Genomic DNA, 19,363 nt, shown 5'->3' with positions numbered 1-19,363 from the left:
AGGCATGTGCAACTCCCTGGTCAACAGCAAATTTCTCCCACCATTTGCATGTTAAAGTGCTAACAGTACTCAGCCCTCTGGCCTGGCATGTGGTTTGATGCACTGAGAAAAAGTTATGAGTTGAAATCTCTTTCAGGAATTACAAGAGCTTGTGGAGAGCTCTGCATGTTGTCATGCAAACAGGAGTAGGAAGAAACACAACAGAAGGGGCAGAAAGAGTGATGTGTGGCAGGCTTGGAGCATAGCATCACACCTCTGAAAATTCCTTCCAAAAATTCTCTTCCAAAAATCAGTGACTGAGAAAAGAAACATCCAGCGCTCTCTGCAAAAGCCAATGGTTTAGAATAAAAAATTACCTGAACACAGTTTTCTTATCAGGTAGCTTCTGTATGAGAAGCATGGCAAGCCAACATCCCTCATACGACTCCAAGACCACTGGGATGTGACAGCACCATCCAACCTCCCCAAGTCCCTCAAGCTAAACTCTCCTCCAGCAGCTCTGGGGAACAGTCTCCTTCAGGGGTGAGCAAGTCTTCTTGATCTCCAAGCTCTGTGCCTGTAAAAACAAGCCTCTCCCTGCCTCCAAGAGAGAACCTTCAAGCCCTTGAAACTGATCCGCTCATCCACTGTCTTTCAAATCCTTGCTCTCAGCTGGGGGTATTGTCTTTCTTCTGCTTTAGCATCCAGTCAGCTTGTCTCGGTGTGTTTGCAGAGGAGAGTGTTATGACCCAAACTGGCCCAGTCACACACGACAATATTTCGGAGCTGTTAACTGTCACATAGCGTTTGGTGTGTTTAAACCCAGAAGTACTTCTGCTTTGCAAACTTAATGCTTGTTTAATATGACTTAAAAAAAACGAAACAAACATTTAAACATAGTTTCTTTATCCTTTCACTTATATCTTGCATTAATTTTACCCCAGGAGTTCAGATTCACTGCAAATGCAGGTCTTTGATCCAGCAGCCAGCACTTATTTGGCTGACAGTTCAATGACATTCACTTGTCTACTCTTCCCACAGTATAAGTGGATGAGCTGCCTTTCTCTTCTGTTTTTGCTTCCTAGAAAACAAAGGATGAGACAGTTTGCCTCATCCTCTCTGAGCTCAACTAAGCAATGTTTCATCCACATCCTTCATCTGAGAAGAATGGTTGTTAAGCCATCAGTACACAGTTCAGATGAAGGGTGGGATCTATTTCACCAAACTTCAGGCCTCTAGAGCTCAGCTAATAATGCTTGCTTTCCTTTGGAGTCCAGGGAAACGGATCCTTTGAGGGAACAGTCCAAGGCAGACACCTAAACTGAGCCAGATTTACCCCTCCCTCAAACAGCCAGGGTTTCTCGTCATGCTCTCCAGTAAACTCTGGGTGATCAGCTGGGTGCAGTCATGGCTCATTGCTCAAACTCCAATGGTGGCAACCTAACCACCACAAGACAGCAATAGCAGTGAATAAAAGGCACATACTACTAACAAAGGAAGCTGACTGCATTCAATCAGTATCTTTTCTAGTGGAAAGGGTAAGTAAGAAGAAAAACAATACAGGAAGATGCTCCCGTCAATGCCTGCACCTTCAGCGAGACAGAAGACATGAATCGACAGTTCTTTTCCATGTCGTTACAGCAGTGGTACCACAAAAGCCAATTCTGTCAAGTGTTGTGTTTGTTCTCATGTATAATCAAGATATTTCCAGGCAGGAACAGGTTCCAGTCTGATTAAGTCTGATCAGACTTCAGCTTTTTCCCAGACAGTCACACTTCACAGCTGTCTCTGAGCATCATGGTGATATTTACTGGGAAATGCGAGCGTTCCATTTCCATAAAAGCAGGCAGTTTAAAATTAGCTGCAAATAACTCAAAATGACTGCTTAGAGCAGAAATGTAATTTTCTGAACAGGGTTATTTGTTGTGAACATGATGCACTGCACTCATGATCTGTCATGCCTCATTACTTCAGATAAGTCAGGCCAGCATAACGGGACACTGTAGAGACTCTCCTCAATGATGAGTTCCTTTAAGATGCTGCCTTCCAGGCTGAAGTCTTAAAAAAGCTCCAAAAACCATTATCAAACTCATTTTCTCAAGTCCTGTGGCATATTTACAGGTTAAATGGAATGAACATTTTTTAATAGTTCTTAAAGCACAGCTCCACTTTTGAGAGCTATTCAACAAAAATGGAATCAATTGACTGAAAAGTTTACTGCCTGTAAGCATTCAAGTATCTCTTCAAAGGTTTAAAGAAATAGATATTATAGCAGCTTTGAATGTTCAATGAAGGTTCAGAAGCTTTTAGAGAATTTATTCTAATTCCAGTAGTAATTTGTGAGTATCTCATTTGGTTAGGCCACCACAAACTAAATATAGGGCAAGCATGTCCCTGATTTGCATTGGTGGAGCTTAGCCACACTGGAACACAAGGAAACTGTGTTCTTTCCATCTTGTATTTGGCTACCTAACTCCACCTAATTTGAGTCTGGGAACTCAAACACAATGCCATAATCTTCACTAGGTGTCCACTGGCGCAATTTATTATAATTACATCATTTGGAATGTAATGCATACAAGGAGAACTAAAACTCAGCACAGGGGTCCTTTAGTTGTACAGGGTCATGGTAAAAAGCACTAGAAATTTACTTTTGTGCTTAAAACAAGAGGCTTTATACCCTCCTTGTAACTTAAAAGGAAAAAAACCCTGAAAAAGTGGCATCATTCGTATGTTACTTTTAAAAGTGGGACTACATTTCAAGCATTTATTAACCAAATTAAGCATATGCAATTTAAATTATGCTTTCCTTGTCTTAATAACATATTAATGAATATACATCAGTGAGCTGAACTAAAAATATATTGAAGATTTGCATGTCTGATTAGCTTTATGGAGTTTTGCAAATGACAGTTTGAAAGGAGGACAGAAAAAACCTCTTGTGTCAAGGTCTATGCAAAATTACAGCTTAGAGAAGTTTCTTAATCAAAGGGTTGTTTTGTATCTTTTGTAAGCTAGGATCTCTTTCGAAACGAAGAGGACTTGCTCTTGGAATTATGTTCAAAGTAGTCAGTTCCTCAACTTTTAAAGCAGTAAGTGGGACAGTGATGTCTTAATCAAAAGCACTGTCAGTGATCTCCTCCCAACCATCTCCTTTCAGAGAAAAGCAGGGAAACTTATGCTTCAGCACACTGCCTCAAGTAAGTATATTCAAAACAAGCAAAAAGAAAAAAGAATGGAATAGAGGCACACAAGGCAACAAGGAAAAAGCTATTTTGACAATGAAATTGTTGACAGCAATCAACTTATTCTAACTATTGAATGAGAAAAACCCCAAACCCCACACAACCCCAAACTCCAAACAATAAACCAGTTTCATTGTTAGAGCTGTGACTAAGTCAGGACTTGCTTGCTGTTCAGCTCTACTCCTTCCTGTTTCCAGACTTTTAGCATCACTCTAGGCAACTCGGCCAAATCTGTGGTTCAACTTGCCGTATTTCCCACCTAACACTGGAGAAAATAACCAGACAAATATAAGACAAGTATTTCAATCATGTTTCTTATTAATGATGTCACGAATGTATGTAGCTGGGATATATTCTAGAAACAAAGAATATTAATACTGCTAAAATATCAAGATTCCTCTGTTCTTGCAATCTTAGCAGGTTCCCACCTCCAGATACCATTTTAGATCATTTCCAAATCAGGTATCTTTTCCACACTTCTCCAGATTAAGTTTACAATACCAAACTCATCCAACAGCCGTGTCTCTCATTTTCTATTCCTCCTCCACTCTTTAAGGAAAAGCTGGCACTTCAGAGAGGTCATCCTTAGCATTCAAGGAAAGCTGCTTTACTTCTCATGTTCAAGGCACCACTAGCTCAGGTTTAAAAGAGGTAATCCTTTGACCATGTATGTTTAAATGAGCACTTTTCTGGATGACTTCTCAATTTCTTTTGCTCAATTTTGCCCCCATCCCACCCCTTCAACAAATGGGTCCAGACTAAAAATTATTTGGGGAAAACAAAAAAAAGGTGGGGAGGGAGCAACAAAAAAAAAAATTCATTTGGACTCACTCAGGTACTCTCAACTCTATAAATGTGTAACTACCAGGGTATTGCAATGGTGGAACAAGTAACAAAGGTCTGGAACTCTTTAAATCTACATCACTACAAGAAAAAGACCTGTAACTTGAAACTACAATCTCAGACCCACATGTGATTTTTCCATGGCAGTTCTATTTACTGCCTTCCTTTCAGCCTATGTTTTTCACAAGATGAAGCAAAGGCAGTGTACTAAGGTGCACCTGTAAGGCAGATCTATTTAATACGGAGGAAAGTGAACCTGCAAATGGAGATGAAGTTTGCGCTTCTTCGGTGCAAAATTCCTACCAGTCATCTCTGAAAACCTGACCTACATGACATGGAGGTTGATGTCTTCTAAAAGAGCCTTGTTTTCAACTGTTTTAATTCATTGCCTTAGGAAGGGGTGTAAGCCTCACCCAGAATTTCTTTGCTGGCATCTAGAAGCCCCTAGGTACCATTGCTAGTAGTATGAAGCAATAGCAGCAAGAGCATCTGTAGCAGGAATGAGAGTTCACTTTTGTATAAACACAGAGATAGTATTCCAAGCATCACACATGTTGATTGACTACATTTCCATGCAGGGAGCTCATAATATCCCAGCATTAACTCTGTTACTGACTGCCAAGGACAGCTTTGTACACCAGCAAATTCCAGCTGCTACCAGTGAAATCCCTCAGTTAGAGATTTTGTAAATGGAATTATAAGAAGAAAAGGAAGGAAAAAGGGTGATGCTTATCCTTTCTTTTTTCATTTTTAACTAGGATGAGACACAGGCGTAGAAACACTAGAAGGACAGAAAGCCACAGCTTGCTAGAAGTTAGAAGTATCTCCTCAATAAAAAGATTACACTGAGAACTGCCTACGAATCGCATTCTCCTGTTGCCCATGCCTTCTGCTGCCTAATGTATTAATAGAACTGCTCACCACGTGGGAATTCAAGTCGTGAAGAAAGGTAAAAAACCAAAGCTGCTGGCAGATAACGTATAAGCTGCTCAAAAGAAATCACACAGGTTCACTCTTCAAAAAACTAATACATGCAGAGAAACACGCAAGTTTAATGGTACAGTTTGCAGTGGTTTTGCTTTGTTTCTGTGGACTGTGTTGGGTTTTTTTTGTTGAATCAATTCTTGCACAGCCAAAGCTGCATGCATATATACTCATGAAGTGTATATACATATATATAAGACAGAGTAAAGAGAATCCAAATGGTTAAGCAGCAGAGTGTAAGTTACAAGCATTTCTCCCCAGTGACATGCCAGCTTTCCAATTTTCTATCCTCTGATACCTTCTCCTGCAGTGGCTCTTCCTGTTCTTATGTACACGCCTGAACACTAGAATCTGGGGATCTCAAGAGAGACTGTGACAAACCTGGAAGGATCTCCAAAATGTGTTTCAGCAGCAATGTGGCATAGCATCAAAAGAGCGGGCAGGCTGGCCAACTGGCAAAACAACTTTAAATGTGTTTGGCCAGGCTAAGCCTGTATAAACAAGATGCTTTGTTAACCAGTGCAGTGGGCGCTTATGTTCACAACAACTCCTTTTTCTCCCTGAGTTTTCTAAGAACAAATTACTTGCTAATGTTGACACCCAAGTCCTCTGAAGAACACAGATGGCCAGCAACACTGAAGCAAAGATGCAAAGAAACCAGTTGCTTTGATTTACTGTGTACAGGGTTTCCAGCACAAATACTCCCCCTTTTAAAAATGTTTTATTTGAGAATCACATAAAACTTGTGACTTTTGTTAAAAAGAATCCAGCAGAGATTGCCATTTTTAGTCCTTCAACCACGTTCCACTTCCTTGAAAGCCTCTCAGGGTAACTGTTTTTCACATAATATATTTATCCCAAGAGGAATTAATTCAGAAAACAGAAAATATTCACTTTCACACCCAAACTACACACCACTGCTTTCACAAAAGGTGGGCAGTGCCAAAAGAATTCACTAATTCCTCCTGATCCCAGGAGGCCTTACATCAGCAAATGCTCTCTCTGGGTCCTCAACAGTTGGAAACACAGCAGCAAACAGACCCACTCTTTGCATTCAAAGTTGCTTTTTAATAAACCAGGAATCAATCACGTTGGCCAAGCATGGTCCCCTCTGCCTTCTGCCCCAGGCTTGGCATTAGTAAAATGAGAAATGGTGGTATTTTTTAATCCACCTTTCCCATTTCAGGTTTTTCATCTCACCTTCTGCAAATCTCCAAAGACCTTCCACTTCATACATGAAACTCCATCTTTCCAAGCCTTACACTACATTTTACCCCAATTAAAGCCTGGTTTTGCAGCAGCAAGGTTGAATCTCTACCTGCTTGGTAGGTGTGGGAAACGCAGAGCTGCTCCTCTACCCTCTGGCAGCAACCCAGGCCAGGCCACATGCTCTGAAAAAGGCAGAAGACCTTACTAAGCTAGTGTGAGAGCAAGGTCACTCAGCCAAATGGTGCCATCTGCATGTGGAATTTTGTGCAAATGCAATGCTTTTATTTGCATATTTGCAGTCAGTATCTATACAATTCCAAGTCCATGGTGATGGGGGATTGCACTGACAGTGGAGTCACTGTGATTATTTACACCCACCACAGCAGTAGTGTGAGTGTCACGTTGAAACTGCTCTGCCAACCTGCTTCAAACTGAGCAATTCCTTTGGTGATGGGGGGTGTGCAATTTAGCATCTCCAAATTACCCAGTTAATGCAAAGCGATGAGAAACCACAAGGAACTCATAACCATCCCCTAAGCTCATTAGCAACACAGAATAACTTTCTTATTAGAGAACAGAGCCAGAGCTGTGGAGGTTTTGAAGCTCATCAGCCATCTCTGCATCCAGCCTCTCCAACGTGTTCTCTTTAAGTGCTGTCTGCTTTTTTTGCTCCCCACTCCAGTGCCACAGCTCCCAAAAAGATGCTCTCGCTCTCCTGAAACCAAACTCCCGATTTCCTGACCCAGAAGTTCACGCATTCAGATGGAACTAAAGCACAAAGTACAAAAGAAACATGCTCTTAGCTCAATCTTCCACGTGAGGTTCAGTGAATAGAGAAGGAACTGAAATGCACACAGAGACTGGATTAAACAAGGAGCATGAAGCCATTTGTTCCACCTGAAAGCCTGTGGGCTAAATGCTCAGGTCTGCTGTGGCCAAGACCCTGCCTGCATATCTGACCGCACTGACTTTATCCAGCTTGAGTCTTGAAGATCTAAAAGCATGCACAACCACAAACTTTCAGAGTAACCTACCCCAGTGCAGCAGTAATGGCAAAGAAAAGGTTGAAAACTATAGAAACGCTTTTAGTAGGAGAGCCAGGATGAGAACCGAGGCCTGTTAGCTAAGGGTAGGTTCCAAAAGCATACCAGCCACTTCTGGGGGCAAGGGAGTTGGTAGAAACTAGGGCGAGGACTTCCAGAAAAGCCATAAGCAGACAGGGATAACGTAAGGATGTTAAGAACGAGAAAGAACAGGTCCTTCTGACTGTAAATGGGTAGCACCAATTCCAGAAAAAGGTGTAGCTGAGTGATGAAATGCATTTGCTGGAAACAGTTTTCAACAGACAGGCCTGTTGAACCCAGCTGCCCCTGTCCCAGCCTCATCGTAATCTGCACCCCAAGGCTGCAAGTCATGGCTCTGGAGGGTGTTTCATCAAAGCTAAGCAACGTTTTATTGCTCTATGAGAATGCCAGACAGATGTTAGCTTGCAAAACATTCGTCGATCATATGGGACACATAACAGATGGCAAGTTCCCTGTCATAATATAGACCTCAATATATTTTCTGAGAAGGTAAAAAAATTGCAAGGCTCCAGGACTGAATCTGAATTTAGGCAGATGAAAGGCAGCAAATATGCATCATTATAACACCTATCTTCATATAGCTCACCTTCAGTTCATTCAGAATTCTCCCCATAACACTCTGAGCTCAGCTACAATCAATATCTGTCTCACTTAAATTACTCTATTAAACTACTTCAGCAAATCCAGTTCCAGAGTAAAACAGGTGACAAGGGATGTTTGTGTGTGCATGCACCTGCACATCCCTGTGTGTGTATACATGGCGCAAATAAACAATGATGTAAACTGTTAGTACCAGTAACTGTAGAATATCCTTGCTTCATGTAGGATGGACAGATGAGGTACTAATGAAAAAACATTGTCATATATATTTAAAGGAAAAGTGACAATTCAAGAAGACAGTTATTTGATATCACAGTTTAATGCTCTTATCTCTGTAATATATAACACTTAAAAATCCCAACAGCCACAAGCAACAAAATTCTCTTCTTGTTCCCCAAATCTCACTTTGCTTTCAGGAGAAGGTGACAAAAATTGAACTGTCAAAGCAAAGGACTACAGAGGGTGCCGTGCAGGGGTTTAAGAAAATAACTGAGTTAAGTCAGCCAGCTGTGTTCCAGGTTTCTCTGCGCTGAGTGACCCGTTGCCCTCTGGTTTTTATTTGCTTTTGCACTGTACTGCCTTATGTAACTGTTCCCTCCAGCTCATAAATTTCCAAGGTGAACAAAAAGCTCAAGTGATGACATTTGGCTTGGCCACAAAGGTGATTTTTTTCCACTAACTTCTACTTAACAGGGTTTATATTTTTAATCACATAAAAGTATTAAGCCTGTTGCAGTTGATCAATTCTGCTTCTAAATGCCCATGTTTTTCCATTTTTTACCAGAACAACATTTCTGATAATGTTAATAACTACAAAGATTAAAGTGGATTAAGGCCGGAAAGGAGAAACAGTTTAGTGGTTGTTTTTCCTCCCCCTTCTCAGGCCAGGCTGCTCTTAGTTTGGTTGGGGTACCCAGAACTGCTAATCTCCCAGAGCACCACTTTGCTCATATTGACATTGTACAAAAGGTGGTACATCTTTCCAGAATGGATCTTACATAAAAAGGACAGGAAATCCATTATCTGAAGTTATTTTAAGAGACAGCTCTGAAGCAGCCTGACCTGCAGTCACACAGAGTCAAAAGCAGCCATAATCCTTCCTCTCTATAGCATGAGTTTACTCATGACGCTTTTTTGATCTGACCTTCTCCATTGGTGAAAGCTATTGCTGGAGATAACCGCAGCCAAGAGACCTGTGCTTACAAAAATGTGACAAACACCAAGAGATGCTCAGCAGCATTCAATCTGTAATGCTAGCAAGGTAATGAGATTTATAGAAACTAAATAATAATAATTCTTTGACTATTTTACTGTGAAAGCATGTTCAATTTCAGTGTTTGTCTATGTGTGTGAATTCAACTTTGCATTTGTTTATAGCATGGCTGATACAAATTTCACCTAAATTTGTTTAGAATATACTAATTGATAAGTCAGAAACTTGGTTTTCTTTGAGATGTATTTCACTCCTTCCCAGAACACTAAAAGAATAAAATCTTCATAGTCATAGAAACTAAAGTTGATGAAATTTCAGAAAACCTCTCCAATCCATAATCCTGATGCAATTTCTTCACATCTTTTGGGAAGATTCCTGCAGTGGAATCCCAGATTTCATGTTAAATTAGGGCAGTAAATAGTCTTTGCTCATATAACATGCTTAACATCCCATGGAACTCCAATAAAAGTGCTATTACATGGATTAACAGTATTTTAAGCAATGGAAAGAAATGCATGAGAAAATACCCATTCTGTAAATAAATTTAAGCATAAAAGCCAAGAGCAAATACTCAAGCTAATCTATAACATTTGATCAGTTTCAGATACGAAACTGCTAAATATATGTAATGCTGCAAGAAAGTAAAACTTAATGGTAAATCAGCCCACAATAGCAGTGGGGAAGAACATAGCCTCAGTGGAGGGGCACATCTCATAAGGAAAATAACATGACAAAGTCCATAAAACAAGTTTAAATATCTTAATGCCAAACCACAGTGCAAAACCTATGCATTTATTTTCTATTAATGACAAGGTCAGATATAAATCTGTGACAGACATCTGCAGGTAACTTAACATTGTGCAGCAGTGACTGCTCACCATATGGAGCAGCGCTGGTGCAGCAGGGCAGGAAGGGCACGAGAAGGGCGACTGCAGCTCACACCACTGTCCCTCACAGCAGATTCTCATCCAGTTGAAATTTCATGCCAAAAGAGCTTTACAGCAATGCTCAGAGAGGGAGAACAAAGATATAAAGAAGGGAGCACGGAGTTATAGATGTTTTAAGAGAAAGCCAGCAAGGTACAGAGATGCAGGAGGATAAAACCACTGCACCAAAGAAAAGATGGGCTGTTCAAAAGGAAAGAATGAACTGGCAGTGATGAGCAGTGAATATCATGAACAGATGAAGGCAAATGCAGGCTAAAGTGCAACTGCTTTAGGAATTTATTTTTAGCCATACTGTTAAAGAAAATGGGCTTTCAAAGCAGTCTTTCATGGCCAGCATCTTCATCTGCCTTTAACCAAGATTTTTAAAGACTACATCACCAGCACAAAGGAAACTTTAAATGTTACAGTAAAATCTTTACTGAAGAAGCAAAGTTCAAGATGCAAGTTACGATGCAAGATCCTGAACCAAACTTCCCAAAGTTTAGGACACCAGTATTTCCAAATGTTTCTCATCAGAAGTGTTTTTAAGAGCACTTAGAGGAAAGGGCTATTTTTCTTTTTTTCCTATGATCAGTAATGCCAGGGCTAGTAAGAAGTAATGCATGCAAGTTATAATGGATTCTCAAGCCCAGAAACATCTCTCTTCCATTAGAAAACACTTGTGAAATGTAACAAAATTCATGCAAACTCAGTCTAGTGGCATTATCACTTCAAACTTCCCACTTCTAACCATATTAGGTCTTACACATACAGTCTTTCCATCATGAAAGAATTGCCTGATTAAAATTCAGAGATGGCAAGCAGAAAGCAAGGTCATTTATTGAAGCTGAAGGAGCAGACACTCCACCAAACTGTCTTGCCTTCTGCTGGGAAGAGATCTAAATCCAGCCTAGAGACACAGAAAAGAATCAGAGCGACTTCAAATTCTGTAAAGGTACGTTTTATACAGAGTATTTCTTTGCTTCTGTTGAAACATGAAATATTAACGTCAATTCATTACACATCAATGCATTTGTATACTCCCCTGTTATCAAGTGTCCAAATGAAAACAATCTGTTCTAAATAATTTACTCCTGAATCATCAGTCAGCTTTCTTCTGCAAATCCAGATCTTCACTATTTGCCAAGTCACATATATGACTGACAATCTTTTAGAAAAGACATTCTCTTTGTTAAGTTTCAGAAAGGTACCAGCATATGTGTATTTGATGTGCTACAAAACTTGATTATTTAGAACTGATAGAAATGTGCTAACAATAATGTAAAAATACATATAGAGGCTATAAAACATGATTGGTTTAAGTTTATAGACTGGATCCAGTGTGCAAGAACAACTTGTTCAACCTTCAATAGTAGCCTCTTTCCAGAAGGTCCCAAACACATGTGGGAAGAGGCTGAGGGCTGGTTGAACTGTTCTGGCAACCTGCTTGCTGACATTTCAGTCCTGGGGTTCTCAAACCTCAGCCCATCACAGGAGCGTGCAGCCTGATGCGGACTGCCTCAACCAAAAGCTTTTCAGCAGAGAAGTTATTTAATCCAAAGCTAAAGACCATGTGAAACCACAGCTCCTGAAAATAAATACCAATTTTGATTCAAGTGGTGACAATGCTAATTACTCTGTGATTATTTCTGGAAGTACCAGTCTAATACCCTTAGTTGCACCAAGTATCAGACACTTGCTGACAGCTCACTACTGTCCTCAGCAACAGAGGCAAAAGTTATGTCTGGTGGCAGTTCGAAAAAATACATTCACACAACTGCTTCCCTTTGAAATACAAAGCTGCATTGCTAAAATAATGGATTTCCTTTTGTTGTGGGACTCTTTGGTAAAAGGAATGACAGTCTCTGAAATGTGTATTCGTCCTTCATGTTCACATCCCCTTTCCCATGCTACACAGGGTGGAAGAAATACAAATGTACTTGCTGACTGATGTTACCGCAAAAATCCATTACTGGGGAAAATACAATTTCAAAACAAGAGTCACAAGCTACATAATTCCCCCATGAAATACAACAGTGGTTCTGAGTTCAGGATTTGTTTTTAGATGAACATGGGTGATTTTCCCATTTGCTCGCTAATGTACTGATTCAATTGTACTCCTGTAACGTTTTTTTCTCATCTTTTTCCATTTATTAATAATAGAATATAATTGCTTCCAATCTCAACAGCAGAAATCTCCACTTTTTTTTTTGATGCTAGAAAAAAAACCCTGAACTCACACACTCTTATTGTGTTGGTCACTGCAGAGATACGTGAGTGGAAGGCAGAGGGCCAGCACTTAGTAAGGATAAGCTTTCAAAGACTGGGGAAAAGAGGATAAACAGAGTAACTTCAACAATATATATTGTCTCTGTAGGATCCCAATTTACTTGTACATGGTATAGCCACACAGTTTCAATTAAATCATTCAGTCAGTAGAGCTGTATTCCAGGCATGTGTGTGTGTACACATGCACATACGTATTTTAGATATACATAATCCAGGTACTAAAATATTATAAAATCTAAGGCAACTTGGTAAATGTTAACTATTAACATCAAAACCCTCAAATCAGCTCATGGTATGTTTTGCAGTAGCTGCTGCTAAGAAATGAGGTTTTAAGATGTGCTAACACATTGCAGAGAAAAAAAGATAACAAATTGAAACACATTTCCTGTCAGAAAAAGATAGAAAGATTGAAGATGGGAAGCTGTGCCTTTATTTACACATTCACATGAATGCCAAAGATTAAAAAGAAATGCAGTGTTCAGCACTGATAGAGCTCTATCTTTTTCTTAGGCCAGATTGCCTGAGAGTAGATTGCATAGGGTGTGACTGCTAATAAAGATGCAACATGAAAATAGGTGTTATGTAAAGTAAAGGAGTCTTTCCCTCTATTTGTCCTAAAATGTAAGGGATGCTTGATCATCATAATCTGTGAACTTTATTTTTTTTTCAGCTTCTACTTTACAGATATTATCTATTTTTAGTATTTGCTTAGAAAAATAAAACAAACGAAGACTAATGGACTTTGCAGTGCATGGATGCCCTGATGTCTAAATCATGACAATGGAATACAAATATAATCACTAGTTTGGCTGATTTTATGTTTTATTTCTACATCATCAGATTTTTCAAGCTTAATGTAAAGAGAGCTGTCAATACATATATGGAGATATAAAAAGAAACCAAATTGCATTCATCAGCCAGAATGTATCTTTGTATTCAAAGATGGACCACAAGTACAAGTACATTAAAGGCCTGGTGGTGAAAAACACACTGACTTGATTTGGATATAGAGAATTCAGCAATAGGTAAAATGTCTCAGCACATATGTAGTTAAATCAGGTTTCTGTATTTTGCAACAGAAAGCTTACCTGCCCAATTTTTCCCAGTTCCATTTCAACTATTGCAACAGGAGTGTTTATCTGGTCCATGTGTCTCGACTGTGACTTCAGATCCACTCGCCAGTTTATGTTTTTCAGGACATTACCCCAACGGCTCTGATTGATCAGGCTCTCGTGGATCTTCATCCGGTGGTTCTTCCAAAATTTTGCAATGACTGCAGCTTGGTCTGACGTGATGCCACCTTGTTTTTTGGTTTGGGCAGTAAGAAAAGCCTCCAGCTGATTCAAATCCATGTCCGCTGAAGCAATGGACTGTAGGGAAAATAAGAGGAGTAAAAGGGAAAAGCTGGCTCAAAACTACTTTTTAACAGTCTACCAAAAGGTCACATCTTTAGGGTTTTACAAAATACAGGATTTTAAAAGGATAGCACAAACAGATCTGGGTCATGGAAACCTGATGACTTTCATTAAAACTCAGTTTGTAAATGCCTACCACTCATCCCACATTCTTGTCCCCAGAGAGATGGAGGGCAATAGATCAGCAACAGTGATGAGGAAACCAGGAGCACCTTTGGGAATGCAGTACTGGTACAGGAGGCTTCTCACTGTCTGCCTCATCCTCTGCCCTAGTATGCCCTAGGCATACCCAGCTGGTCACTGCTGGGAACACTGAAGCAGGCACGATACTGCTGTTCTGATGGTATGGGGAAAGCTGGGGCAAACATGGCATGCCCCTGGCCAAGGCTGAGACAAGTGATGAAACATCCCAGCTCATTGCAACATCCACGGCTTCATCTGCCACCACCATACCACAGACAAGGAAGCAAAACTGGTAAATGCTGCACCAGTAAAGCAGGGTCGGCAGCACCGGCCACTGCAACATGCTGGCTGTGGCAGCAACAATGTGAGTCTTCCAAGGTTGAGAGCCTGTGTGCACAGAGCAATCCTTAGAAACTCAAATGCAGCTTTTTCCAAAGGGTCAGTGGACTCTGTCGGGCTAAATGTGTGTTTTGCAAGGGAGTGCCAGGGGTCATTTATTTCTCCTCCCTGCAGAACAACATAAATTATTCTTGCCAAACCCTTTTTTTACTAGATACCCAGTTTTTCCACCTTGTAGGAGTATCAGCTTTTTCAAAGCTGATACTCCTACAGCCTTAAATTTGCATTGCCTAACTGGCAGCAGTTGCTAAATATGGCTGTGAAAGGAAGGGAGAACAGGAGATGGGGAGAGGAAACCGTGGCTAAGTTTCCCCATTGTAGTTTCAAACAGACACTTTCACTTCATTCTCACTCAAAATGGATGCATCTTATCCTAAATGAACACGACAGCTCCAAGCAGGTGCTGATCTGGAGCACAGCAAGGTGAATTGCAGCTAACACTGCAATCTCTGGGGTTTGCCTCTATTTAATTTTCCTTGACACGGTATTCCTGCTGCTGTACTCCATGCATTCAGGGAAGTAACGATCTTGCTCTCGTTAACCAAGTGGGTGAGACCCTGTGACTTTTGGCTGGATGCGCTCCATGTGTTTCACATTGCTTGTCTGCAAAACTGGGTATCAGCTGAAAACTAAGGGGTTAGTGCTTTCTGAGATTGCCAAGGGTGTGAGATCTGCTGCTTCATTGGCGATGAACTGAAACTGTCAGAGGGGTGAGCTTACCAGCAGGCTTTGCCACCTTCCTGTAGACCAGACAGATGTCAAAGTACAGGATCTTACTTACAACGGGAGTGGCCTGAAATAAATGGCAGGTAGAAAAAAAGACCTAACAGAAGAACTAGCCCAAAACAAAGAGCTTATGCATCATAGAAATGACAGAACAGCAGCAGGTTTGCTGTTCTGAAGGGAGTAAAGCCAACACCATGACATGCCCAACCTCCAGTAGATATACCACCACATCCTCCTTACTTAAAGGGTTTTGCTTCTGACCAAGAGAAGAGCAAACCAGAAACACCACCATGGCCCACCTAATACCTCCCCCTGCCCCCAACAATCAACTTCTGATTTACAACAGTTTTTTAAACAGCCTTTAATCATCCAGTGTATAAGATCTTTCTCCTGAAGCTTTTGTAGTGCTCTGTTTTAAGAGGAACGTGCTGCCTTCCCTCACTCTCACAATGGATTAGCTGCCACCTGTTAACATAATCAAGAGAAGAAATGGCAATCCCCACTGGAAGTAAACACTCAGCTGTATCAGGGTTCCAGCTTAATAGAAGCATCTGCCAATTTATTACAAAATTTGAGATGTCTAGTGCACCAATGTTTTCTCTATAGGGCATTCACCCTGTGTATATTGCTTGCTTTTATCACGAAGATATTTAAGTTAAGAGGAAATTATCCCCTAATATTTAGTTATGCTGTAAGTTAAAAAAGCACTTTTCATTTTCGAAAGAAAAGCTGTTTAGACTCACAGGCCTTTCCTACATCCACTTCTTACATGAACAGGACTGTCTGTTACAGCAGTGTGGAATAGTTTCTGGTTTAATGTTATCATATTGCTACATCTATGTGGGGATCTGATTGAGTGTTGTGTGACACCAACTATCACTTATGCACATCTTTTCGTTGGTTCATGTTAGTTTATGTGAATGAGGGGCAATAGAGCTGCAGATCCCAGCACCTTATGTAAACCCTGTGAAGACCAAGATCAAGTTGAGATGCAGACTTTCTTCTGTGCAGAAGTGTGTGCAGACTGTGCAGACTCTCTTCTGTGCTGTTTCAGCTGTGCAGAAAATTGCATTCTGTTTTATTCCTGTGCAGGAACTGAGACTATAAACTGCATCCTCTGCACTGAATGAAGCAAAGGTGTCACAGAGAAAGAGCTGATCTTTGTTAATGCGGATTCACCAGATCAAATAACCAGGTAACCCTTTCCTAGGCTTGATTTTATAACCTTCAAATATTTCACAGTTGTAACTCTTTGGGTTATTTTTAACCTCACCCCTTCACAACAATTCTTTTTGCAAGGTGCAGCAAGATTTCTGGCAGTGCTTTGCTAAGATGACAAAAAACAAAGACACACGCGGAGTTCCTTACTGTGCTTGACACATGATGCAAGTCTGACTCCGAAGTGTATCTGAAAGAGGAAGCTTATGACCAAGCTTGCAGTTTTAAGTAGAAGAAAGGTTATACAGGAGGGTTAAACTTGTTTGGCAAAGATCATCAACAGATTGATGATTAGTTAAGATCTGGTGCAAGCTACATTTAAAAACTCCGTATGTTTGTGCATCATAAGCATGCTGATAGAGTTTGCTACCAAAATACTACCCCATAATACAGAGGAATGAAACCATGTATCATAACTAGCAATCTTGCTTGCTCTCACACATGTGCACAGGTACACACAGTATGGATTTCTTAATCTGTACACATACACAGCTAAGAAATCAGAAGGTAACAACCATACTGTATTTTGGTGGAATATTTATCAGGTAATGCAGGCCTTAAATAAGATACCAATAGAGTCCATCATTCAGACTAAAATCTCTCTCAGCTTGGAAATACAACTACTACTTAAAAACCCCTTTTAAAAAGTATATCGAGATTTTATTGGAAGTGGGTACAAAGAGTCACTGAGTACAACTGCAGTATAGCTGCCTGAAGATATTACTGAAGATACATTTACTTTGAAATTCCTCAACATAACTCACCAGCTATAAAAACTGTCAAAACATGTAAGAACAGCAACTCATTTAACATTATTTTTCATCTTGGAAACATTTCACTGTTGACAGGAAACCTGATAAAAGTTACAAATGAGAGAACAATTAAGGTCTTTGCTGATCTTCCATCTCCTCTATTGTATGAACACTTAAACAACTCATTCTTTAAACAAGTGTAGTTCTACTCCATTGCTCATATGAATGGACACAGTTAAATTCTGGACTTTCTTCAAGGTTGAGGGAATATTTAAATTTAACTTGAAAGAAAAAAAAAATTTATATTTCCAGTGATATTCTGAAGAGCATTAGAAACAGTTCTGTCCATTACCTTTAACAATGTTCATTTAGTACACAGAAATTCAAATCACAATGAATACATCTTACTAATATTTCTAACAATTAATTTAAAGTTAAAACATGAGTGATTCTTCTGTGCTTATGACTAAAGACAAATAAAATATATCTGATTATAGGTAACCTCTCATGCTTTTAAACCCTAGGAGTTTTGGAGGAGTATTTACCGCCACCAGGACAATGACCAGCTCTTGTCCAGTTCCCACAGCAATCAGCAGTGATCAAGATAGTTTCACTGGTGGAATAAACACCACAGACATGTTTTAGCATCACAACTGGCTCTCGTGAGACCTCACTCGGAGTATTGTGTGCAGTTCTGGTGTCCTCAACATAAAAAGGACATGGAACTGTTGGAACAAGTCCAGAGGAGGGCCACGAGGATGATCAGGGGACTGGAGCACCTCCCGTATGAAGGCAGACTGAGGAAGTCGGGGCTGTTCAGCCTGGAGAAGAGAAGGCTCCTTGCAGAACTCATAGCAGCCTTCCAGTATCTGAAGGGGGCCTATAAGGGTGCTGGGGAGGGACTCTTCCTTAGGGACTGTATTGACAGGACAAGGGGTAATGGGCTCAAACTTAAACAAGGGAAGTTTAGATAGGATATAAGGAGGAAGTTCTTTACTGTAAGGGTGGTGAGGCACTGGAATGGGTTGCCAAGGGAAGTTGTGAATGCTCCATCCCTGGAGGTGTTCAAGGCCAGGTAGGACAGAGCTTTGGGTTACATGGTTTAGTGTGAGGTGTCCCTGTCGAAGGCAGGGGGGTTGGAACTTGATGATCTTAAGGTCCTTTCCAATCCTAGCTATTCTATGATTTAAAGGTGTGGAAAGTTGTTTCATCCATCAGCTCCTACAGCTGAATCACTGTGAGCATCAATTCAAGAGGGATACATCTTACTAATGTCAATGACTTAGTCCAGACAGACCTTGAAGTGCAGGATCCACTCCCGTACTTTGACTCACCATACTGTCAGTGACACGTCATTAAATTATAGACTTATATTCTGAGCTAAGCGTGTGTACCTGGAGACCCTGCCTTCATTGTTTCTCACTTCATCTCTTTAATGATCCTCAATAAACATACTTTTGCAATATGTTACCACAGTTCCCTTTTTATTTACAGACTGTCCCATCTCTAAGCAGTTCTACAGCACGTCAACAAGCGCTGTGCTAAAAGTATGAAACTGAGGAAAAAAAGGTTATATAGGACCTAATTCCAGTTCTTACTGGAAATCACAAATGCTTTACTATTTCAACATAAAAATCTTCAACTAACAAAAACCAGAAGTTTTCTAGGAATGTAGAGAATCACACCTGTTCTACACCAGTAATTTAATTTACATTATTATGACTGATCACTCAAATGACTAAGTGAAAAAAGCCTCTTTTCAAAACTAGAGTCTTGAAGAGAACATAATTAATATCTAATGGATATTAAAAATTTCCCCATGCTATCTCTTTTGAGATTTAAAAAAAAAATATTTTTTTTTTTTAACCCTAGGAAGCACAGCTTATGGAAAGCATTTCACACTACAAGCATGCAAACCCTACTCTCAGCAACTGTCTCCACCTTTCTTTCCAGAGGCTAAGCAGATGCTTTTAAACAAGAAACAGTTTTGGTCATACTGACTTCTCTTTGTGCTAACCTTCAACACATACCCACTGCGTTTTCAAATATAATTCAGCCAATAAAAATATGACTTCAAATACTGTTTCCTTAATGGAACAGTATTTGATAATCTGGAGAGTTTTGTATTAGCTTAATTAGATCCATTAGACGTGTGCTACGGTACACAGAACAGGAAAACAGACCTATATTCATTATCTCTTCTCAGAAACAAAGCCTGACAAGCAATACTGGTGAGAAACAACAACTGGTAAAACCCCTGGGGAAAAAGAGAACGCTCTTCATTTCCAGAAAGAAAA

General features: G+C 40.2%; 1 protein-coding gene across 4 annotated transcripts in view; it reads right to left on the bottom strand.

The window, feature by feature from the left end:
* The window catches only part of COMMD1 (copper metabolism domain containing 1), an 85,255-nt gene that overhangs the window by 47,124 nt on the left and 18,768 nt on the right, over positions 1-19,363 (bottom strand). For all 4 annotated transcript variants that reach the window (XM_061461377.1, XM_061461379.1, XM_061461380.1 and 1 more), the window contains exon 2: positions 13,462-13,743. In XM_061461377.1, coding sequence (XP_061317361.1) covers positions 13,462-13,743 — 282 coding nt within the window. The remainder of the gene's footprint in view (positions 1-13,461; positions 13,744-19,363) is intronic.

The sequence above is a fragment of the Pezoporus flaviventris genome, unplaced genomic scaffold (assembly GCF_033815535.1).
Source record: "Pezoporus flaviventris isolate CSIRO_AGI_PZ_B2104156 unplaced genomic scaffold, CSIRO_AGI_Pfla_v1 ptg000031l, whole genome shotgun sequence".
NCBI classification, from domain to species: domain Eukaryota; kingdom Metazoa; phylum Chordata; class Aves; order Psittaciformes; family Psittacidae; genus Pezoporus; species Pezoporus flaviventris.
This window is presented reverse-complemented; position numbering and strand designations above follow the sequence as displayed.